A 24477-nucleotide genomic window follows, 5' to 3' on the forward strand; every position below is an offset into this window, starting at 1 on the left:
ATTTAATTTAATTTAATTTAATTTTATTTTATTTTATTTTATTTTATTTTATTTTATTTTATTTTCATTTTATTTGATTTCATTTTATTTTTATTTTTATTTTTATTTTTATTTTTATTTTCATTTTCATTTCTGCGATAGTGAAACAATAAAGAGAGAATACTTCTGGCGTCATTCAAGAAGACGAATGTTATTTTTACCCTCGTCATAGGAAAGAAGGACACACTAGTGATTTTTTACACCTGGTTGGTATGATAAACAAAAAGAAAAAGAAAAGAGAAAGAGAGAGAGAGAAAGAAAAGGTAAAAAAAGAGAAAGAAAGAAAGAAAGATTTCAAGGCAGAACGATCGTGTCATTCGGCAGCAAGATCAAATATTGTCGCACGGCGTTCTGACGTTCGAACGACGTGTCGAGCAAACATCCCCCTTTCCACGTGACCACCCTCTAGCTTCCTTTTCATCCCCTACTTCTATATCAACCATAGAACAACTTAGTCGTTCTTGTACGTCGGCCGATCAGAGTTCACCTCGGTCACTCGAACTGGTTAGACATGTCCTTCGATATTCTAATCATTTCATCATCAAATTGATCTTCAATCCTTATATTATTTCACTTAATACGGGCGGTTGGTGAAGTTTTTTCTATTTAGATCTCAACGTTCTAAAAGATGGGTAAGTTTTGTTGATAAGTATTATAATTTTTTTTTGTTCGTCGAAACGAAAAACCAATTTTGATATTTTATATCTAAATAATAATAATATTCACGATTTAATAATCAAGGTCGATAGAATTTTTCATTCTGCGAAGAATGAATTTTCTCTTTTCGCGATCTTTTTCTCTTCAGAAAAAAACAAGAAAAGAAAAAGAGAAAAAAGAAAATATTTCATTAGAAATTTCAATTAGAAATTTCAATTAGAATTCCATTCGATAGAAACGTATAATAACGATCGATTATATCTTAATACCTGTATATATACTTGTTCATGATAAGATGCATGATGATACAAGGATATTCCTATATTTCTTTCGTCTCTATTATCTCCAAGGATATAATAATAAATCGTTTGTTTAACGGTTTCTTTTAACGTAGGAAGAACATTGCCCACGCCTGTCGCTTGCAAAGTTTGCGGTGATCGTTCTTATGGGAAACATTATGGCGTTTATTGCTGCGATGGTTGTTCATGTTTCTTCAAAAGATCCGTACGTCGTGGCACACTCTTCACTTGTATAGGTCAGCTATTTTTTCCTTGTTTTTTTCTTCGTTTGATTGTTGTCGTTCTTCAATATCGAAATATATTATACGCTATAATAATAATAATAATAATAATAACAATAATAATAATAATAATAATAATAATTTTCTATCCGTGATAAATAAATTGAAAATGTTTGTAAGTTTCCATAGAAGGAAAAAAAAAGAAAAGAAAACGTAACTATGCGTTTTGTCTACCCGAAGTATTACAAAATAATAATTAGCAGAATACTTTATCGTTATAAATAAAACATTTCGAGAATTAATAAAAACACTATTATTATTTTATTCTGTAGCGAGGATGATAAACAATAAAGTTAATACTTGTTCGCAGCAAGTACAGGAACTTGTGCCGTTGATAAAACGCGAAGAAATTGGTGTCCACATTGTCGATTGAAGAAATGCTTTTCCGTCGGCATGAACACGGCAGGTAAGTGGTATTATTTTTATTTTATAAACAATATAAATTGCGATATATAAATATTCCTATGAATAATGAATATTTGTTTTTCTTTCTTTTTTTTTGTTCCTTTACATCAAACTATATACAGATTTCATATATAGTAGAATCAAAGAAATTATTTTTATTAAAATTTAATAGTTTCGTATGTCATTAATTGAAATAAACATTTTAACGATTCATTTGACTATATTTTTTTTGAACAACACGATCTACAAAATTAAAAAAAAAAAAAGAGAACAAAATAAATTGTTTTTATAAAAGTTAAATAATATGTTATGTCGTATACACGGCATAAATTGTTTAATGTCATTTTGTTATCTTCAACATTACCCAACAAAAATTGTGATTGAATCAGTTCGAAATTAAACTATTCACAATATACGTAATTTCTAAATAAAAATCAGAATTCTCAGGCTTGAGACAGGTGATAACGAGTACAACGAGATGCAAACAAGGACACGTGTCAGAACTGGTTAACACGTGCTGACACTTCCGTGATTACTGTCGAGTTAGTCTCGGTACGTTTAATCGACAATCGACTTACAAAGCTATACGATTTTTTCTCGCATAAAATAATATTATACCGAAAATGACGAATTCATCGAGACACATTAATAACGGTAAAATAAATTATTTAAAAAATTGAGAATTCTTATATTTATTGGATATTAATATAAAATTTCCAAACTTTGTCGATAAATTCACAATGACATATGATTTAAAATCAAATTATTTAATTAATAGATATATTTGAAAAATTCAAAAGTTTGATCGTTTGTTGTTTAAAATTTCAAAATTGTAACAAAAGTAAATCAATTTGAAATAAGTCAAATAAAATTGATTAATTAATTAATTACTAAGAAAATTTAAAGAAATCTGACTCTACAACGCTTAAAGTACTAAGAAAGTAATAAAACTAAATTAATTCCAAGTAAATTAATTTAATTACTATAATTAATATTAAGAAAATTGAAAAAGTATGACCCTGCAATGTTCAAAGTTCTAAGAAAGTAATAAAACTAATAATAAAAATAAATTCCAAATAAGTTTATAAAATTAATTCAATAATATTACAAAAATTCTCAAGAAAGTTTAACTACATGCGACGCTAAAAGTTCCAAGAAAATAATCCATCGATCGTAACGAACGTTCCCAAGTGATATTTCGGTAAATAAAACGACGACAGCTCGAAGAAACCACAATGAACAATCAAATTACATCAAGTGTCATTGTCGTGTTCATAACTCGTGAACGAACGAAGTTTATTTACCTTTTGACGGACAGCTTAAAGATGTCTTTATACACGGCATATACGATTACATCTCTAAATAGAGAATAGTTATCAAAAGATTACAAATGATTAGTGTCTTGTTGAAAAATAGAAAGAAATTGTAAATTTTAATTATGAACAAAAATAAAATTGTTTAAAGACGTTCAAGAGCAAAAAGGATTGAAAATATATTTATCAAAAGATTAAAAAGATTTTATTAAAAAAAAAAAAACAAAAAAAAATAAGAAAATAAAAATAATCTATATGAATATTAACTATGAACAAATAAAATTGTTTTAATTGTTGATTAAAAATATAGTTCTGAAAAGATTATAAAAGATTTCTATTTTGTTAAAAAAAAAAAATAATAATAAAAAATAAAAAAGAATAAAGATAATTTATATAAATTTTAACTATGAACAAATTGTTTATAGCTGTTCAAGAAGAAAGAGGACCACGTATACGAAATCGAACTATTTCATCGTCGAATAATTCAGACATTATTTGGAAATCAAGAAACAATCCAAGCGACTCTTGTAAAAGATATCTAAATACATTCGAAATTCCTTTAATATTTAAAACAAATTCGATGAGTACATCCATAAAATCGTTTTATGAGCCACGAACAGACAACGATGCTTTACTTCCTGCGATCCTACGACACGTACAACCTCCAAGATTCATTGCACCTGGTAATTATATAGAAAAAAAGAACTCTCACGATGTTGCAATAAATTATCGATAGATGATATTGCGTTAAAATTTCACATAGAAACAATAATGGCTTCTGGAAGGGGAGTATCTCTTTCACATTTTTATTTTCAAATTATTTTTCTTTTCCTTATAAAATATATATATATATATATATATATATATATATATATATATATATATTTACAAAAAAATATAAATAATAAAAAAATATATTAATAAACATTCTATTTAATACAGTTAATATGGACATATTAATAAACGTATTAAAAAATTTATTATAAAACGTATAATAAAATATATATTTTTATTATTTATAAATTATATACATATATATATATATACATATTAATATTACAAATGGTTTAATTTACTAAAAATTTACTGAAAATATGAATAAAAGTGTTTCAATATGTTCATTAAGATACATTTTTTAAATTTTAATAAAAAAATGTTTCTCAGGTGATGCCATTAGATATGAAATTTCGGCACAAATATTTCTCGCTACGATACGTGGGGCTCGACGACATCGTGATTTTTCAATTCTCGACATCGAAGAACAAAATGTGATTCTACGGAAAGCATGGTCAGCGGTATTCGTTTTACGTGCCGCTACTTGGCCTTTCGATTTAACGAATTTCGGTATTACAAATGCAACAGGAAACGAAAGTGCTTTTGTTTCTTTACAAGCAGCACGTACTACGATCTCCAATTTACGTCTTGATGACACTGAATTGTCCATTTTGGAGACCTTCGCTTTATGTCGACCTGGTAAACGTATAAGAGTTTTTTTCTATATTTTGTTTCTTTTTCTTTGTCGCAATTACGAAATTGATTAAAATTATGTGAAAATGATTAAAATTATATATTTTTTCGTTCTGAATTATTTATATAATTAAATTTTTTTTTTACAAGATCATCGCATGATTTTTTATTATTTTATCATTCAATGAAAGAAATTGAATGTAAAACTACTTGGCATTGCGCTATTTAAAAATATCAAAACAACTTCGATTTTTAGCAAAGAAGTAATTAAAAATTTTTACTAATACAATTTGTTACTGATAAAGAATTAGTAATCATTATTTAAATAATAATTGTCTTTTTCTTTTTTAATGTAGAAATCGCTCGTACTACAGATGGCATTCGATTGATAATGAAAGCTAGAGAATCAGCTGTGGAAACTTTCATCGGCCATCTTCGAAAACAAGGTGATCGTGGTCATAGATTAACGCAAATTATGTTTCTATTACCTATCCTTACTGGATGCTGTCCCGGAGAATTATCTAATGATCTTTTTGCTCCTATAATTGGTAATATCGATCTCGAAAGAGTAATAGCATCGATACGATAATTAATAGATTGATTCGATAAATCAATCCTAATTTAATACAAACGTAGAAAATAAACTTGATCGATGTTTTGTTCTAGTTATTAATCTAATTTATTTATTTATTCTTCGATAAATTTATATATATATATATATATTTATATATATATATATACATATGCATGTATGTGTATGTCGATAATTATGTTTGTTTAAGATCATGATAAATAAATAAAATATTCATGAAAGAAAATTTATGAACATTTTTTGTACTAAGAAAAAAAAAACAATCTCATTTTTCTAACGATTTTTCTCTGGAAAAAAATGTATATTAATAAAATGTGCTTGTACTTTTCTTTGGCACTTTATTAATTCGAAATAACAATGTGCAAAATGTTATATACAAATTTCTAAAATTATATATGGCGTAGAAAAACGACTTTCACAAAAGTGAAATATGAAATCAATATTTAAATATAATCCAATCGCGTATTGTATATTAAATTAGCATTAATATATATATGTATGTATGTGTGAGTGTGCGTGTGTATATAATAAGTAAAAATCAATAGAAGAAATAAATTGGAAAGAATCTAATCAACTGTCCGATTTTTATCCAATTAATTCTGAAAATGATTTCCATTAGTATAAAAAAAATTAATAAATTATATATAATAAAGAAATCATTTGTCATTTTTGCATCGGATCGAGACATCCACTTGCAACAATAAAATAAGTATATAATAAATATTAATTATAAAAGAAATGAACTTATTGTTAGAAAATTATAGCACGTAATAATAACTAATTGCATCGACCGTAATTAATTCATCTAATGAGTAATTCTTACTTCACAAGTAAAAATTATTGTTGACTTTAGATATACAAAACATAAAAAATAATAATAATAATAATAATAATAATAATAATAATAATAATAATAATAATAATAGTAAATATTGAAAAAAATGCGTTCGCCGATTCTACCTATTACTCAACAATTTAACACATAATCACTTAAGTAATATGAAACAATACTCAGTGGGCGAGATCCAACTTTTGTGATTAATATTAACAAATAAATTAATCACGGACATAATTACGGTCATTTATACAATATATAGCGTTAAATCTACTTTATTGTAAAAAAAAAGAACAAAAACTTTTTTAAACTACTATACTAGACTCCTACAAGGCAAATATTTATAAAAGAAAATTTTTATCAAACTATGAGAATAAAATCTACATTCTTTCTTCTCTTTTCTCTTGAACTATTGCACGTTTAAATATGTTAACTAAATGAGTTACTGCACTTGATCTCAAACGAACTTAGAATATATTATATACGTCAGACTAATGCAGGAATGATCATCGGAAATATGAGGTATATCAAAAAATCCGCTTTTGACTACATATGGACACAAAGGATTTCAAAGCAATCCTTTCAAATCGTATTTCACTTAGTCTCTAAAATACAAATTTGACCTAGAAATCTTGTTAACATAATTAAGAGGCACCAAAGGTATTATTACTATACTTCTATATCCTCCAACCAATCGAACAGTACGATACTAATCTGTTGATTATTGTTATTAATAATACTTCTTTTTGTATTTGCGATATTTTTCTTCTTCGGACTGTCTGCGCATTTGACTTATAAGATTAGTTGGTACATACCATAATTTGTCGGCATTAATAAGTAATGCTTCTGTTACCCGACAACATATGGCAGCCATATTAACTTGAGCATTTAAATCAGAACGATCACTTGGATGCACATAACGTGGTGGAAATAGCGATGGTGCTACTATCATCGCTACATTATGAATTGACATTTTATTTGAATTCTGATTATCGATAATCAATTTAAAAAAGGTTAACAATATTTTTAACGTGCATCGATGCTCTATTGGTAAAAGTAGCACCAATAAGTTTAAAGAATATGACAAATCGGTAGGATTCTTTACTTCTGAAAATAATAAACGTATAACATTGTTAAAATTTTATTATAAACATAATATCGATCGTCGATATATTAATAAATTATTTACCATGACTTTGGTAAAAAGCATCCATAAGTTCCACTGTAAGAAGCGGTTGAGGTAAGTCACGTAATAATTTTTTAAGAATTGCTGAAAGATCATGACATGGTATGCGTTTAAATAAATTATCAATTTCCTTTGGCTTGCTGTAAAAATCTGTTTCTAATTCTGTACATATCAATTCAACCTGAAAACAAAAAAATTAACAGTACATTAATAAGATAAAAACAAGACACTGTGCTTCATTTATTAATCCATACATACATACATATATATATATATATATATATATATATATATATATATATATATACATACATACATACATACATACATACATACCTTTTGTTTATGACCACCAACTCTAAGAATACCTTCTTCTTTTACTCCACGTTTAGACAATTCGCTGAGAACTTTTTGGAATACTAAAGGAATGTTACTTTCTTCATTTGTTAATTGGCTATCCCTGAGTAATAAAGTTGATAACGATACACCAAATAAATTCCCAGCTATAAATATAAATGTTATTTTAAATATAATACAAGTAAAATAAAATAATTTTATTAAGAAAAATTTCAATAACAATTCAAACCTTTTCTCCTACGTTTGTTTGGTTTACGTTTTTTAAGAGGTACATTATATTTATCAAAAACTGCTGTGAGTTCAAGCCACAAAAGTGGCTGTAATCGTGTTAAATCACGTTGGGATAGTGATTCTATACGTTGTTGAGAAAAACCATCATTGGTTGGAAGATTTTCTGTTACCCATACTTGTGACTTTGTTTCATTTGCCCTGCACATTTGTTCAAAACTCAGATGACCATGCGACGAAGTACGATTTAATGGATGAGATAATAAATTCTCCTCTTTAGACGTTGACAAACCATACAAACTACTATGACTCCTAGAAACAGTTGCATGACCTCCTGAAGCTCTTCTAAAGAAAAAAAAAATAAATGCAAAGATAAAATAATACATGCAAAAGAGGAAAACAATATACTTGCACATTTGAAGCTTTATATTTAAAACAAAATTACCGCAATGTCGAGTCTTTAGAAACTGTTAATTTTCCAATATTTTCATTATCTAAGTTTGCTGTATTTGCTACTTCACTAGGATCACTACCACTACGTTTTTGAATAGGTGGTCTAGAAAGATGTATTGTTCCTAATCTGTGATAGCCAGTCAGCTGGATACCTTCTGCAAATGCATGCATATAAATTGAATTGATAACATTTCATGCAACAAACAAAACCATAAAAGAAAAATCATTAAACCATCATTTAATGTACCTGAATCATTAGCAACATCTCCTCGAGAAGAATGACCAGTACGCCTAAAGATTTCTTGAACAGGAACTGGAGCATTTGTCAAAACTGGCACAGAATTTGTAGCTGTTGTTGGTGCACTTGGTGTTCTTCTAACCGTCTCCTTTCCTTCATTTGAAGAACGATGAAATATTGATACAAAACTGGGAACATTGATACTAACAAAAACCAAAAGTATGTTACATTTATTATTTACTATTTATCATGACAATATATTAATATGATAATTAACCTTGTTTGATGATCAATTACAGTTATTGATGGTTGTGAAGGAGGTGAAGCATTTTCTGGTGTTTCACCTGGAATAGAATCTAACGAATCAGGTGTAGCGCTTCTCGATCTTGTGCCTGTACTGGAAATCTATTCAAAACAATTCTTATATGAAGATTTAAATTTGATAATTAATTATAATTTTTAAATACATAAAATATATAAAATACAAAAAACTTTGCAAACCTCCACATCTTTGAACACATCTCTGATGTCTGGTTTCCTTACACGTTGTCTTTGATTGAAACGCTGTTTAACGGTATGATTGAGAGATTTAACTCTTCGTTTTACAGCTTCTGCTTGTGCTCTTGAAAAAGGACGTAAAGCAGCTCCTAATTCTTCTGGTTGAACTTCTCTACCTGCTTTCCATGGCTCAGTTAATTCTCCTAAGCCTGCGGCACGTAACCATTCAGCTTCCTCTTCACCTTCTTAAAATTTTAAACACATTAAAAACAAGGCCTTTATTGAACAATTTACTATATTACCAATTTACTATATTAATTCTAACAATTTAAAAGTTGTAAATATAACCAACCATCATAATTTCTTGGACATTCTTCATCAAGATAATCATCTAACATCTTAGTTTCTTCAATCATTTTCTGATATTCTTCCCAATAATCTAATAAATGGGTATCTACCCCAATATAAGTAGCACTTTGTACTTTATCCATGATTTATTTGCTCTCACACTTTTTATTGTATTGTATATTCAATATAAATATAAATAAAAAAGAAAAAGCAAATATACTTAAAGGTTTCTTCTACTGTTCATCTTCAATATCTGAAATAATGATGAATCTTATTATCTATATTTTATATTATCAAAATTCACACACACACACTTAAACCAATCTTTGACCAATTACAAATGAAAAGAAGACGTTGACAAAAAATAAATACAATCAAATAAAACAATAAAATACAATTAAATATATAATCGAAAATTATATCGTTTGTGAAATTATAATTGGAAACACAAAACATGATGATAAGAAAACGTAGTTGTAAGATATGAGAAAAACACTAAGTGACGTGACACGTTTGCCCATTGATTATTCATATTAAATGTAAACACAGATGAATTATACAACAATCAAGGCCATTTTCCTTAATACAGATGAAATTCTAAAGCATATTTAATTGTATATGATAAATAATAAATAATGATCAAATTATTCCATATTCAATTTATAAAACAAAGAGAATAAATGTACATACATGGTAATCTATGCAATGATTATTATTTGAGACGCCTAAACATTCACCAAAAAAATGATGAGGCATAACATAGCCTTGACGTCGTACTGTTATTCTTATGACAATATGTTCGTGCATAGAGTACGTACGATTCGAAACAAGATTTCCCTCTGTCGGTGCTTCGACGATGCAAGAATGGTCATCGTATTCCGAAAATAAATTTCACATCGACCGCCTCAGATAGTACTACTGCTTACGCGCCAAATGATAAATAGAAAAGAGTCATCATTCGGTCTTCTGCATAAGAAAAGTAGCTACGTATTAGAGATACAAAATAACTTTTAGCAGGAGCGTGTCCGTGAAACTTCAACGTAAGCGCTAACGATTTCTCGAGGCTAGCTACTTCTTGGAAGTTGTAATTTATTCGAAACGCGTCTTCGAATTACGCCCATTGCTGCGAAGATTACATTCAGTTTTACGTTGTGGAAACGACATAATGCGCAAGATGTAACAGACAAATAAACGAATTAAAATTCAAATCTTTCTAATCACTTGAAACCATTTGAAAAATATTTTTCTTACTCGAAGAAAGATTATAAATCTTTCAAAATTGTTAATCTCTTATGAATCTTCAAAATGATCAAAAGATCAAAGGGTCACTACGAAACGATAATGCGAAATCTAGCGTTTTCTATTTGCACTTAATGTGCTAACGGATGCACTTTAAATTTCAACATACCGGAAATAGTTATTGTAATGTAAGATAGTCGAGAAGAATTCTAACATAGAAATATTCATCCTATTGAAGTTATTTCACGATTTAACGAATCGAAGTGTTTTCCTGTTTCTTTATCTTTCGTATCATTCGTTTCACAAGAAATATTAAACCTAATAAATAATTATTTATATGGAATCGATTAAATCAAATGATGGATAATATGGTAGATATTTTATCTTCAATCATGTATAATATTCAAAACTTATAAAACTTATTACATTCTTATCATTCACATTTACATTAGACATCACATTCTACATTATCGACGATCGATTATAAACCGATTGTAACATTATATTATCGATAGAAATTATTAAGAAAATTAACTTTATTTTGAAATTATGTTCAAACAATTTAAATATAAATACGATTAACGCAATCAATTAACTCGACAGTATTTGCATGTATTTTTGTAACTTCATTATATGCAAATAATATCGATTGTCCTGATCTCTAGAGGTTGCTACGTATGGAGATCCATAGCTTCAATAAAATGATTACAAATTCCAAGGAAAGAGAAACTTTATTGATATTTTATTGACAATAAAAGATTGATTTTTTATGTCTGGGTTGCATTTAACGAAGGCCATACGCATGTAATAAAAACACAAGCTAACAATTTAACGACAAGGGCATATAATACTTTAATACTATAATTCTTTATTTAATTCGTATGAAAAATACATAAGATCGATCGATACGACGTGGAAAATATAAACATTAGGAAGCTTGTGTCATTCAATACGATAGCTGCGTTTTTCCCGCGAGAATGAGAAAGATGACATGGCGGTTTAAATTTCATTGGATATTTTCCTATATTTTGTGTCACGTGACTCTGTTAATAATTGACATATTTCAAAAATTGTATCGCACACTTCAAAATATCAACATATATTTTAATTATATCAAAAAATAAATTAATAAAAAGAAAATTATAAATTGAAATATATGAATTTTTTCGAAGGAAACAATACTAATAAAGTTATCATTTAAGATGTATGTGTATATATAACAATACATATTAACCTTATTTTATTATTGGAAAATTACTTTCATATTTTGTCATTATGAATGAGTTAAATTTATCTATAGAGATATTTATATATATATTGTTTCACATGATTTATTTAAAGAATACAAAGTCAATCATACGTGGACGTGATCATATGGCGAAATTAACGAAGTAATGCTAATTTAATAAACATAACACCTATAGTTGAAACTAAAATACGTCAGCACATATGATTTAATCTTATTACTTAGAAAATTTCAAATGTATTTTAATACTCAAAAATATTTATATATAATTTATAAAAGAAAGATTAAATAAAATAATTTTTTATCTTCTAATGTCAAAATATTTTTTTCTGTCATTACTGTGCTAATAATATAAAGAAAATATATTTATCATTATTCATAAATAGAAATGTAAAATATATGTTCAAAAAATTATATTCCTCAATGGATTATAATCGATACTGTCAATTTTTGAAATTTCTCAGTAACATTTCAATATGATGCTATAACAAATATTCTAATTGTCTTTTTCATTAGCAAGTATTTGGTTTTGCTGATGAAAATTTTCCATTTCCACTTCCAAATACAGAAAGTATATATTATGAACCACTCTCACATAGATAAGTGGGAGTAGTGTTAATAATAGATCTTCAGGCCTATAAAAGTGCTGACAAAAGTATTAAATATCATTCAAAATGTACAGTAGTGAAAAATATGGTCAGCCCTTTGTGGCTCCTGTTCGATTGTTTTATATACTATTAATTTTCATATGTTTATCGACTGAAATAATCACAATACCGTTATCTACAACTATGCAAGAATATCGAGATTATACTACAGAGAATATGTTGGCAGAAAACTCAACAGATGACAACTTGTAAGTTAACATTCAAAAATATATAACAATTATGAAACCCAAAATTATAATAATTATTAATAACAATAATGATATTAATATTTTAGATACATTATAAGAGCAGTAGTATATGAAATTGGAGTTTTAACGGATACTAATAATAGTACTGATGAAAATCCAGAAAGGTAGTATAAGTATAAATAATACAAAAATATAAATATGAATCTAAAAATCTTGTACTTTAATTTCTTTTATCTTTTTATGTAATTTTGAAATATTATTTCGTACATCATTAAATTATTTCATCAATTACTAACTTTTTAATTATTACCTTCTTACAGAAATGAAGAAGTTAACATTTCAATTTATAATCCACCGCATAAAGAAAATGGATTGTTAGATTTGGATAAAGTTTCAGTATCTACTGAAAATACTTTGAGTACAGAAGAAAGTAATGCAGGAACATAGTATAATAATACGATAGAAAGTAATTTTCATTAATGATATGCAGTTGAATGAAAAAAACTAATTATTTAATGTGTACATATATGTTTAATTATTTATAAATTAAATATACTTATTTAACAACATCCTCGTGTATTGTTTCTTTTCCTTCATATATTGTTTCTTTTTCATTTATTGACATAATTACTCAATAAAAGAATATATAAAAAGATACAATGTTCTTAAATATTTATAATTTTATTATTTAAACTTATACTTCTCAATTTCGATACCAGCGAACCTATTGGCAAAGGAACGTAACTTGTGCTTATTTTACATAACCTTAATTTCGTTAAACGTGCCGGTTCAAACAATTTATGACTGGTGTACCAAAGAAATATATTATAATATATTATATATCTTTCAATATAAAAAGAATATGAATTTTTAATATTAATCGATGACATGATATTTTATACTTACTTCAAAGATGAATGTTACTCGATTAAATCATTCTCTGAGGGTACATCTTTACAAATGCCTTTTTAAAAGTTATTGTAATCAAGAATTAAATGGTATCGGGAGTGTTATTTCTAAAATTTGTATAATATATATATTAAACATCAAAATTCAATAAATTATAAAAACATTTTATTTCCTGTAGATTTTCCAAAAACGTTTCCATCAAAAGATGTACTTAAGTGGTATCAGTTATGGGAAAAGAATAATTTTTTCCCTTCACAAGATTGTAATAAAGAACCATTTAAAATGATATTACCACCTCCCAATATAACAGGTACATTACACATAGGACATGCATTGACTGCAACAATACAGGATGTTTTAGCAAGATGGTATCTATAATTTAGTTAGTTTATTGATTAGCATATTTTAATCGGATTTACTTCTATTAACATTCAATTTATACCTTATTATTACATAGGTATAGAATGAATGGTTATCCTGTAATATGGATACCCGGATTAGACCATGCTGGAATTGCTACACAAGCTGTAGTAGAAAAATATCTTTATAAGACTAAAGGTTATACAAAAACTGATATAGGAAAAGAACAATTTCTTTCTCTTATTTGGGAATGGAAAAATGAAAAGGAAAATATAATAAAAAATCAACTAAGATTATTAGGAAGTAGTGTTGATTGGTCTAAAGAATATTTTACTATAAATAAGGTAATAAACTATATAAACTTTTTAATTTTAATTATGTTATTTAATGTAAAATCATGTTTTTAATGCAATTTATAGAATCATAATTTTGCAGTAACTGAAGCATTAATTAAACTAAATGAAAAAAATATGTTATATAGAGATAAAGATTTAATAAATTGGTCTCCATCATTACAAAGTGCTATATCTGATATCGAAGTTGAGTTTATAGAATTAACAGGAAAAACAGAACTAGAAGTTCCTGGTTATAAAAAAAAAGTAACGTTTGGACAACTAATCAAAATAGCATATCAGATTAAAGATTCAGGTATTGAAATGTATTTTATTTGTTTATATTTCAATTTATCATTAATTATCATAATTTTTGTAATTTTATAGAAAATGAATTAATTGTTGGAACAACTAGGCCAGAAACTTTACTAGGAGATGTAGCTATAGCTGTCCATCCAGAAGATGATAGATATAATAAATATATCGGTCAATATGTTTGGCATAATCTCAGAGAAACTTTTATACCTATAATTGGAGATACCTCTGTTAACATAACATTTGGAACCGGTTAATAATTCAATAACATAAAATATTTATTAAACCAAATATCAATTATAAAACTTGATATATTGCAAAATGTAATCATTAGGTGCAGTCAAAATTACACCAGCGCATGATCATTTAGACTACAAAATCGCAAAAGATCATGGATTAGAAGTCATTGATACTATTGATGAACATGGAAATATAATAACAAATAATGATAATTATAAGGTATAACAAAATTCATTTTATCATAAACTGTACTTTACTTTGATCTTATTAAATAATCTAATACAATATTTGTTAATACATAAAAGGGCCTTCCAAGATTTTTGGCACGTGATAAAATGTTAAATGAATTAATTAACAGAGACCTTTTAAGAGGTATAGAAAGTCACAAAATGATTTTACCTACATGTTCAAGATCTGGTGATATTATTGAATATTTATTAAAAGAACAGTGGTTTGTTAGATGTAAAGATATGGCTCAAAAAGCATTACAAGCTGTAAAAGATGGATCTCTAAAAATTGATCCTGATATTCATGAATCATTATGGTATAATTGGTTAGAAAATATTAGGTATACTATATAATTTGAAACATATTTAAGATTCATTTTTAATTAGAAATTAATAACATCATATTATCAGAGATTGGTGTATTTCGAGGCAATTATGGTGGGGACATCAAATTCCAGCATATGAGATAAAGACTGACCAAACATCTGAATGGATAATTGCACATTCACAAGAAGATGCATTGCTTATTGCAAAAAAAAAATATGGTGCTCATGTTGAAGTACATAAAGATAATGATGTTTTAGATACATGGTTTTCTTCTGCACTCCTTCCTTTTACTACTATGGGTTGGCCACAAAAGGTAATTATTTAATACATGACTACAATTAATGAGAAAAACATAGTAATATAAATACTATAGATATATTTCAGATGGAAGATTTTAAAAAGTATTATCCTCTAACACTAATGGAAACTGGACATGATATACTCTTTTTTTGGGTTGCACGAATGGTAATGTTAGGATTAGAACTAACAGGACAACTACCTTTTAAAGTAATTCTACATTTCCTAAATATAAATTCTATCATGAATCTGTTTACATAAAATGATTATAAACATAAAATGATTGTTTTTATAGGAAGTTTTACTTCATGGTGTCCTATGTGATGCTCAAGGAAAGAAAATATCTAAGAGTCTTGGTAATGTTATTTCTCCTGAAAATATTATTAATGGTATATCTTTGCAGGTATATATATATATATAATTGAAATTAATTAGATTATAACAATAAAATATAATAAAACATTTCATACTATGCATGTAAATAATTAATTGTTTAACAGGATTCTTTATATTCGTAGGATCTCAATGAACAATCGAAAGAAAGTTATAATGCTGGAATTCTTAATAAAACAGAACTTAAGCGAACTTTGACAGTTAATGGTAAAATGTTTCCTTATGGAATATCAGCTTGTGGAGTTGATGCATTACGTATGACATTATGTGCTCATAATATTAAAAGTAAATAGTTTATAATGTAAATAAACACATTAGTTTACTTTAAACGGTTAATAATTTAATTCTATCATTTTAATAGATCGTACCATCTCATTCAATATTATTGAATGTCAACAAAACTATTTCTTTTGTAACAAAATTTGGCAAGCAAGTAAATACATATTGTTAATGACAACTCCAAATAAGTATTGCAAACCTAAAAGATTTACAACTTTAGATTCTTGGATTTTAAGTCGATTATCATTAATGGTAGAAGAAGTTAATACAGCTTTTATGCAACGAAATTTTTATAAAGCAGTTGCTGCAATAAAACAATTTATCTATTATGAATTTTGTGATATTTACTTGGTAAGATTACTTTTATAGTAAAATTATTTATCATTATAAAACAATATAAGGAAATAGTCGATATCAATAAGTTTTTTACAGGAAGCAACTAAATGGGGCTTCAAAAGCAATGAAGAACTTGTGATTATAAGCCACACGTACACATTAATCAATTGTTTAGAAGTGTCTTTACGAATTCTTACTCCTATTACACCATTCCTAACTGATGAGTTGTACTCAAGACTTTCAAAACAATTACCATCCTTTTTATCATTGTCTTCATTATCAGAAGCATCTTATCCTACAACAGAGGAGGTAGAACTATAAATTTTTCTTTCTTAACTCTTCTTGTTTTTAATACTTATAAAAGGTATGAAACATTTGTATGTTTACAGTTTAAAGATTTACGAAACAAATTGTTGGATGAAAGAATGAACAGTGTAATAAATCTAATAACTGGAATTAGAAGCTTTACAGCTAATATCAGCAGAAAGCTAGAGCTAGAAGGTATAATCATAATAATACAATAAAAATAAATTTTTTTTTAATATCTGTATTTCTCTAGTTCACGTTGTGGTGGATAATTCTGAAGATTATGAATTTTATACAAAGAATATAAATGCTATTAAAGGAACTAGTAGAATATGGAATTTATCAATATATTTAAAAGAAAATTATGTTAAAAATACAAATAGTATTCTAGAAGAACTTAATTCCAATTGTTCTCTATTCTTATCAGTACAGGTATATCATAGTAAACTAATTAAATTTTATACTATTAGGTAAACTTGAATGTAATTAAAATATGTAATTCTTTTCATTCAGGATAAATCAACATTGGATCAGATATTACAAATTATAGAAAAAAGAAAAATGAAAGCAAAAAATAAATTAAGACAAGAACAATGTAAACAGAGATAGAACTGTCTATAGGATATGTATATTATTACAAAGAAAAGGAAATATTAAATCAACCAATTTTTTGATATAGAGAAAAGTTACATAATTTGAACATTACATTTTTTGTCTTGTTTTCAAAGAGTCCAGAAAATTCCTATAATGATATATAAAAAGCAAAAAGTATACACATGAATTTATTTATATTTATATGCGTATCAGTATGAAAATGGTCAACATGTTTTTACAACAGAAATATTTCTATTATATAAGAGATACATGTAATAAAATTCAATAGAAATTTAATCACCTAAAATATATGAATACTTTGCAAGTTAATTTCAATACACGTTTTAAATATCACATTACATATGGTACAGGTAATAATTTTTACTTTATGAAATAGAATGTTTTATTGTAAGAAAACAAACGATCCATGAGAAAATGCTTCTGTAAAACGTGAGGAAAAAAATATAAGGAGTCTGCAAATACTACTTGTGGAACTTCGAACAATGCTTTTTCATTTATTAATTAATTATGTACAGAATCTCGTGTACAGTGCTATAAACACATTTCTATAGTGACACTTGTAAGGCAGAAGAGTGTTGTGTTGCACAAGAAACATATTTCACAGAACTCTTTGTTTAAGAAATTATGATTAAATAGATTAAAACGTATTTTTTTTTTCGAATTGAATTCTGCTTTTAATATTACTTTTTGGAAGATCATGTTGAATGGCTATTATTATTAATTTTATAGAAATTTTTATTGGAATGCAAATAAGAATAGATTGATCGAAAGCTTCGTCTATAATATATTGTATAAATTTTGACTCAATATTATCGTGAACGTAATAAAAATACATCACTTTTTCCTTTTTTTTTTTACATCGCATCGTTGCATGGGCATACACTCAAGCAAATAGTAGGCACTGCACCTAAGTACCTTTGCCTTGTTGAATGTAGAAGCTAAAGCACCTGTTGTGAAATATATCGTTACAATGACTTTCCCTAAAGAGCCTCATATCCAAGTTACTTAAAACATTATAGTTCATAATGCTACATAATACTTGTTCTGTGAAAACAGATATCGAGTAAACCAAGTAAAGGCACAATGTCCTAAATTTGGTTAGCTCTTCTTTTGTACAATTATATTTCGTCTATCTCAGCATGCAAATGTCAAATAATACAAGATAAACCTGCATTAGTTGAATATACCCTTTCAACTACCTGCATTTACATTAGATACGTATAAATAACAATTTTCGGAATTTTTTTCATTGTCCTTATAAAACATAAGGACATTACACTTGCAAAAGTTGACTTGTACATTGGCAATCTGGGAACATACTTATAAACATCAAAAGATTTGATAAATGTAATTGAGCGTTGAAAAGTCCATTATTCAAACCGCATCAATACCCTGCCGTAATTAGTGCCCAGCGCCAATGCTGTAAAGCATAATTCATGTGATCTAATGAAAATAGAGACACAAGATGTTCTAGACATCCGTACATAATTCATACTGATATGATATTCTTTTCCTATTGCCATGTTTTATAACAAGTGTTAACGTTTCATTTGGCATCTTTAGACGTTAACGTTGTATCCGACGGTGTACTTTTTAAAGTGCAAACAATTTTATGTTCTGTTAATGTTTTATCATTTTCTATTGAATTTTTCACATACTCCTTATTCTTACTTTCCTCTCTGGTTTCAGGTGTCCTAAATAAAAATAATGGTCATTTTAGTCTATCATATTTAGATTTATTATAAAATTATATGAACGTTATTATAAATTAATAAATACCTTTCACTTGGATTGGCATTTTTATCAGAGGTACATACAGAATATATACTATCATCACTATTTTTACTGTTTTGATTTGCTTCTGTAGATTGATGGGACATACTATCAACTGAATCTAAAGTTTTAGTATCTCCACTTCCAATATTTTCCACAGATTTGTTTTCCAGTATTGTTTCCTTTTTGTCCAAACTTGCTGCTACATCAACAACGTCTTTTTTAACTGTTTCGGAAGTTTTATTATCTACCGCGATATTATTTTCTATACTTAAAGTACTTTCAAAATTATCAAAATTCGCCCAGCCTGTAGACTCAACAGGTTCTGATGGTACAACATCCCATGGATTAACTTCTGGGATTGTAGTACTAGCAGGAAGTGATTCTGGAACATTCCAAACTGTAATTAAATGTAACTAAACTTACATAAATGTAATTAACTTTAATTACATTTAATTATTAAATATAATTAAATGTAATTTAACTGCAATTAAATTATAAAGTTAAATATATTTCTACGAATATATTATAAGTAAGACTTTACCATCTGATGTATCAATTTCCATTTGCATATCCCGAGGATCTTCATCATCTTCATCAGATGAACTAGATCCATGATGTTGTTTTGAATGCCAATCTCGTTTATCTACTACCGTTTGAAAAGTCAAATCACCTTCATCACCCCATTCTGTTCCACCGCCACATTCCTCAAGTCCTGCTTTTTGCTTTTGCTGACAGATCTATATTTAAATTTATATTTAAAATAACTAAGCAATATGAATAAATATGATATCTAGATTATGAATAATGATACCTACCTTATTAAACAAATCTTCTCTTGAATCCAGATCTTCTTCACTGAGATTAAAGGCCAACGTTGTTAATTGATCAACGGAGTTACTATAATAGTGTTTTTTTTTAACAATTGCAAGAAGGAAATGCAATACTGCTGCTCACAGTGTTATATTTTCTTCATGCTATTATAACTTTACAATTCCATAGACAGTCTCACTATGGAACTTGTATGAATAGACAATTTGATATACTTACTGAAGTGCATCATCACCATCATCAAATTCATTATCACGAAATCCAAAATTATCAATAAAAGTAGACGTCATTTGTTGACCCTGATAGTCAGTGTATATCTAACATTAAAGAATAACATATAGCACAATTAAAAGTTGTAATTTATATTATTATGTAATATTTAGTAATTTATATTGTAAATTAATATTTAATATTAATATTAAATATTAACATATATGTATATTTAAAAAATATAAATATTTATAATGTATATCTACATTAACATTTGTAGAAGACAAAATAAAAATTATTTATATACAAAATTACCAATAAGATATTTAAATTATAATTAATTTTCATATTATCAAAATCAAGTTAAATAAAACTTCAAAATGATTCATATACCTCTTTTAAATAGTAGCGATCTGGAGTATCTTCAGAGTTGGCCATATGTGCTGTTGGTCTAACCTACATATCATACATATATATCACATATAATTATAATAATAAGTTTTTTAAATGAACATTTTGATAAGATAATGATATTGTGGTTACCAAGAAGATTTCACGCGTTTTGTTGATTTCCACTAATTTTATATTCACAAGGTTTTCCCACTTATTAAGACATTCAGTTGATAAATTTGTTTTCACAAAAGTATCCAATGCATTATTTTTTTCACATTGTATTACAATATTATTTGCTATATTTATTAAGTGACCCATGTATCCTTGCCTAACACCGTTTTCTTTATTTCTAAAATTAAGAATATTAAAAGCGTTAGACTAAGCAATCACAGCGTGTAATTTACATTTTTTTCACAATCATAAATCATAATTCAGAAACTTACTGTTTATTTTCATTTTTGTCCCAAGCTTCCAAAATACGTTCTATCAATCTGCACTTAACAAATATCTGTAAAAGAAATAACTTGTTTGATAAAAATATTTTTTATAAAAATAAAATAAATATTGTCACTGTCAGAGGCATATTACCTACATTGCCATAAATATTATTATCTTGATAATCACAATTAATAGCTAGAGCTAGGCATTGTTGTACTTGTGTGTGTAAGAAATTGTTCCATGTGTATTTGAAAAATAGGTCCTGAAAATAATATAACAATACAAAAATATAATTAAATTCCAATATTAATAAATTGAGCATCATAATAATAAAGTTATAACATTTATACTGACCAATAAAGTTTGGAATGTTCCTAAATCTACTAATGCTTCATGAATTTTTACATTTTCTGTTGATAACAAGGCCATTAATAATCTTGCAACATGCAAGCGTGTTTTACCCAATGGACAATCTAAAACTCCAGCTGTTGTTCTTACAGCTGGTTTCTGTAATAACAAATAAATATTTATACCTACATATTTATATATTACATAAGAATTAATCATATTCAGTGATATTTACAATTGGTGGATCTAAAAGAAGTTTGTGAAGTTGTTCCAAATAGGATATAGTAGCATTAGAAATTTTAATACGTTGTTCATTATCTGTCATGTCTTCACTGGTACCATTCCCATGAACATCAGCTTCGTTTAAGGCACTATATATATGTTAAATATTTTCTATAGATAAATATAAAAACAAATAGATAAATATAAGAATATTATATGCATACGTGTTTACTCTTTGACCCAGAAGAGCAAGAAGCACTTGAATTCCACCTACAATACTGCTTTCTAATTTTTCGCTTGTCAAGATTGTCTCTAATAATAGACTTACAGTTTCTCCTCTAAAAAACAATATATTTAACATTATTATTTTTGAAATTCTACATTTAAGTATTATATATTCAATGTTTTATATTTGATAATATCTTTATCTTGAATGTACTTACGACTCCAAAGTATTTAAAATAGGATCTGGATCTGTTTTTTCTGTCGATGTACGTTGATTTTCTCTTGCAACAATTATCATGTCACAAAGTAATTGAGACGCATTTGCATGTTTTGCTGGCTCTGATGTAGGAGACAACAATTTAACCAACCTTTGTACTAACTGCTGACTATCTAACCACTTGTCAATAGAAAAAATAAATAATTATTATCTAAACTCATTTTGAAAGATAAACATTTTAGAATTATTAGAAAATATAGCCTTATTGAATAATTATAAACAATATAATTTTACATATAATATAATAAAATGTTAATATACATGAGAAAAAAATTATTCCTTACGTTTAATATATTTTGTCGCATATCACTTCCTTCAACTTGTGTTACCAGTTTTAATATTAAATCCATAATAGCTGAAGTCTCTAAATGTTGTAAAAGCAAGTCTACACAATGTTGACGACTTTTAAGAAACTCTAAAACCTGTAAACACGTGAACTGATAGGAATACCAGTTCTGATAGTAAGGATAAGAAAGGATAGGCACGAAAAGGATAAGGAAAAGATAAATAAATATTATTAATCTCCCAATAATATTTATATGCCTATAAATGAAATAAATAGAAAAGTTTTTGCTTAAGTTAAAAAATAAAGCTATTAAAAAATAATTATTAATTATTAAGATTATACTATTATAAACTCCATAATCACCTGATCACTCTTACGAGTAACAAGTACACCGATTGTTTTACTGAAGAACGATGCTAACAAAGGATTTAAAGGTTGATCAGTGTCTATAAAAGCATATAACTTGTTCAGAAGTGACTCGTCACCTAAAATTTATTCAATCATACTTTGTATAATTATATGTTTCTTAAACAATGAGATGCATTACCAATTTATTAAAATACCTGCTAATTTCTCATTCAGTGTTGGCACGTCACAAGTAAGCAATTCACATGCGACATTAGGATATTTGTAACGCAAGCGTTCTTCAATATCCATAGATGGTTCCTTAGTTGTAAGCATTACTAATTCTTCCATTACATCAGGCCTTGCAAGACTATGAAGGCATAGCATATCAATATTATACTTAGCTAAATATCTTCATTTAATGGATAAAAAGTTCCAAATTCACTTACTATTCTACCAACTTCTTGTTTTGACTCTTACATTCTTGTAAGATATCTTCTTCGTCCATTAATTCGTGCAACGTAACATTCTAAAATTGTGATAATCGTTGAACGAGCACATTTAACCATAACACCAAATAAATATCACACTCACCTCTTTGTTAAGTAATGCTTCAATATGCGGCGACGACACGTAATTATTAGTCCAGAACATGGTGCGATGATATTACTCTGCAGTTAATCGTCGTAAAATTTATCACAAAATGCGATAATCACAACATTGGTATGCCGTCCACTAAAAAAATAACGTAATACGTTTTGAGCAAAGCGACCAACTAACATTGCATGAAAGTATAACGATTCGACGATACAATTAGAAAAAATTCAACAGTATTTGTAAACGCGATGATAGGACAACGGTGTCAAATTATTTTCCACCAGTGGTACGACAAAATTCTAAAATGTCACTCTTTATGAAAAAACGGAAAGATCAACGTATCGCTTTATAACATTGACGTTTGCCGCAAAAGTAACCTTTTTGAAGTCGATCTCCAAGTAAGAAATGCTTCTAATTTCAGTATGCTCGCACTGACGATGATTTCAATGGGGACACGTTCTAGGATAATATATTTTCTAAAAGTTTCAAGTAGTCATTAAGTTTACATTCAAACGCAGCTTTATTTGTTCAATGTGTATCACACTTTACGATTTTGCAGATGCATGCACCTTGAAATCTGAAATCAAAGATCTATGATGAAGAGGCAGCACAGGAGAACGCGTTCCTTTCAATCTTAGAGTAGAAAGACTAAGGAGTAAAAGAGAGAGTATCGTCAAATCCTTAGTAGTACATATATACATACTTACGTTACGTTTCTAAATGACGGAAGTTATACTTTCGCCATCTTAATACGTCACTTTTTTATTGCTATCACATTCTTTTCTAATAATACAGAAAATAGATATGCATTTGTATAATTTATCTGAATTATAATATTTGAAAGCACTGGTGAAGTAAGCATACTCGAATATGAACAGTCGAATGACGATAGTTGAAAAATTATTTCTTTTGAAAAGTTTGTACGTTCTAATCAATATAAATTATTCATCGTTTAAACTTCGCGCGAACAGAATTGGATAAGCAAGATGGCGATCATACTTTCACTTCCGTAATACACTGCAATACATATTGTCTTCTTAACCTCTCTACTTCGTATAC

At 27.2% G+C, this 24477-nt stretch overlaps 5 protein-coding genes across 13 annotated transcripts; 3 read left to right on the top strand and 2 right to left on the bottom strand.

Annotated features, from left to right (window-relative positions):
* The first annotated feature begins 53 nt into the window (after positions 1–53).
* Positions 54–5973, top strand: LOC124428152 (nuclear receptor subfamily 2 group E member 1-like). The gene is made up of 6 exons (XM_046971888.1): positions 54–671; positions 1091–1231; positions 1587–1682; positions 3420–3718; positions 4146–4467; positions 4818–5973. The coding sequence occupies exons 1-6, from the start codon at positions 668–670 to the stop codon at positions 5048–5050; spliced, it is 1095 nt and encodes a 364-aa protein (XP_046827844.1). The 5' UTR covers positions 54–667; the 3' UTR covers positions 5051–5973.
* Positions 3985–10502, bottom strand: LOC124428194 (rho GTPase-activating protein conundrum). Of its 2 annotated transcripts, none has more exons than XM_046972002.1 (10): positions 10015–10502; positions 9201–9449; positions 8852–9093; positions 8628–8755; positions 8360–8553; positions 8105–8267; positions 7661–8004; positions 7411–7577; positions 7078–7255; positions 3985–6995 (listed from the first exon to the last, which is right to left on the bottom strand). In XM_046972002.1, the coding sequence occupies exons 2-10, from the start codon at positions 9337–9339 to the stop codon at positions 6619–6621; spliced, it is 1932 nt and encodes a 643-aa protein (XP_046827958.1). In that variant the 5' UTR covers positions 9340–9449; positions 10015–10502; the 3' UTR covers positions 3985–6618. The 2 variants fall into 2 exon arrangements, with proteins under 2 accessions (XP_046827958.1, XP_046827959.1); XM_046972003.1 differs by having other exon boundaries at positions 9887–10020.
* A 1742-nt stretch (positions 10503–12244) lies between these two features.
* On the top strand, positions 12245–13100 carry LOC124428197. The gene is made up of 3 exons (XM_046972016.1): positions 12245–12537; positions 12624–12701; positions 12858–13100. The coding sequence occupies exons 1-3, from the start codon at positions 12356–12358 to the stop codon at positions 12982–12984; spliced, it is 387 nt and encodes a 128-aa protein (XP_046827972.1). The 5' UTR covers positions 12245–12355; the 3' UTR covers positions 12985–13100.
* A 182-nt stretch (positions 13101–13282) lies between these two features.
* LOC124428192 (valine--tRNA ligase-like) lies at positions 13283–17953 on the top strand. Of its 2 annotated transcripts, none has more exons than XM_046971992.1 (16): positions 13283–13483; positions 13625–13814; positions 13904–14150; positions 14226–14454; positions 14526–14705; positions 14788–14912; positions 14999–15261; positions 15332–15560; positions 15632–15754; positions 15840–15947; positions 16063–16222; positions 16299–16567; positions 16649–16861; positions 16942–17053; positions 17112–17290; positions 17372–17953. In XM_046971992.1, the coding sequence occupies exons 1-16, from the start codon at positions 13426–13428 to the stop codon at positions 17465–17467; spliced, it is 2781 nt and encodes a 926-aa protein (XP_046827948.1). In that variant the 5' UTR covers positions 13283–13425; the 3' UTR covers positions 17468–17953. The 2 variants fall into 2 exon arrangements, with proteins under 2 accessions (XP_046827948.1, XP_046827947.1); XM_046971991.1 differs by having other exon boundaries at positions 13285–13535.
* Positions 17948–24098, bottom strand: LOC124428193 (serine/threonine-protein phosphatase 6 regulatory subunit 3). 7 transcript variants are annotated; one of them, XM_046971995.1, is made up of 20 exons: positions 23988–24098; positions 23796–23894; positions 23416–23556; positions 23271–23350; positions 23040–23191; positions 22840–22961; positions 22475–22645; positions 22132–22310; positions 21913–22026; positions 21702–21837; positions 21473–21625; positions 21273–21380; positions 21124–21188; positions 20831–21029; positions 20681–20743; positions 20297–20394; positions 20065–20146; positions 19791–19986; positions 19253–19646; positions 17948–19167 (listed from the first exon to the last, which is right to left on the bottom strand). In XM_046971995.1, exons 3-20 carry the CDS (start codon positions 23473–23475, stop codon positions 19020–19022), a joined length of 2520 nt encoding a protein of 839 aa, XP_046827951.1. In that variant the 5' UTR covers positions 23476–23556; positions 23796–23894; positions 23988–24098; the 3' UTR covers positions 17948–19019. The 7 variants fall into 7 exon arrangements, with proteins under 7 accessions (XP_046827951.1, XP_046827954.1, XP_046827952.1 ...); XM_046971998.1 differs by lacking the exon at positions 23796–23894 and having other exon boundaries at positions 23988–24047; XM_046971996.1 differs by lacking the exon at positions 23988–24098 and having other exon boundaries at positions 23796–23912.
* Positions 24099–24477: the final 379 nt, after the last annotated feature.

Source organism: Vespa crabro, chromosome 11 (genome assembly GCF_910589235.1).
Source record: "Vespa crabro chromosome 11, iyVesCrab1.2, whole genome shotgun sequence".
In the NCBI taxonomy this organism is placed as follows: Eukaryota; Metazoa; Arthropoda; class Insecta; order Hymenoptera; family Vespidae; genus Vespa; species Vespa crabro.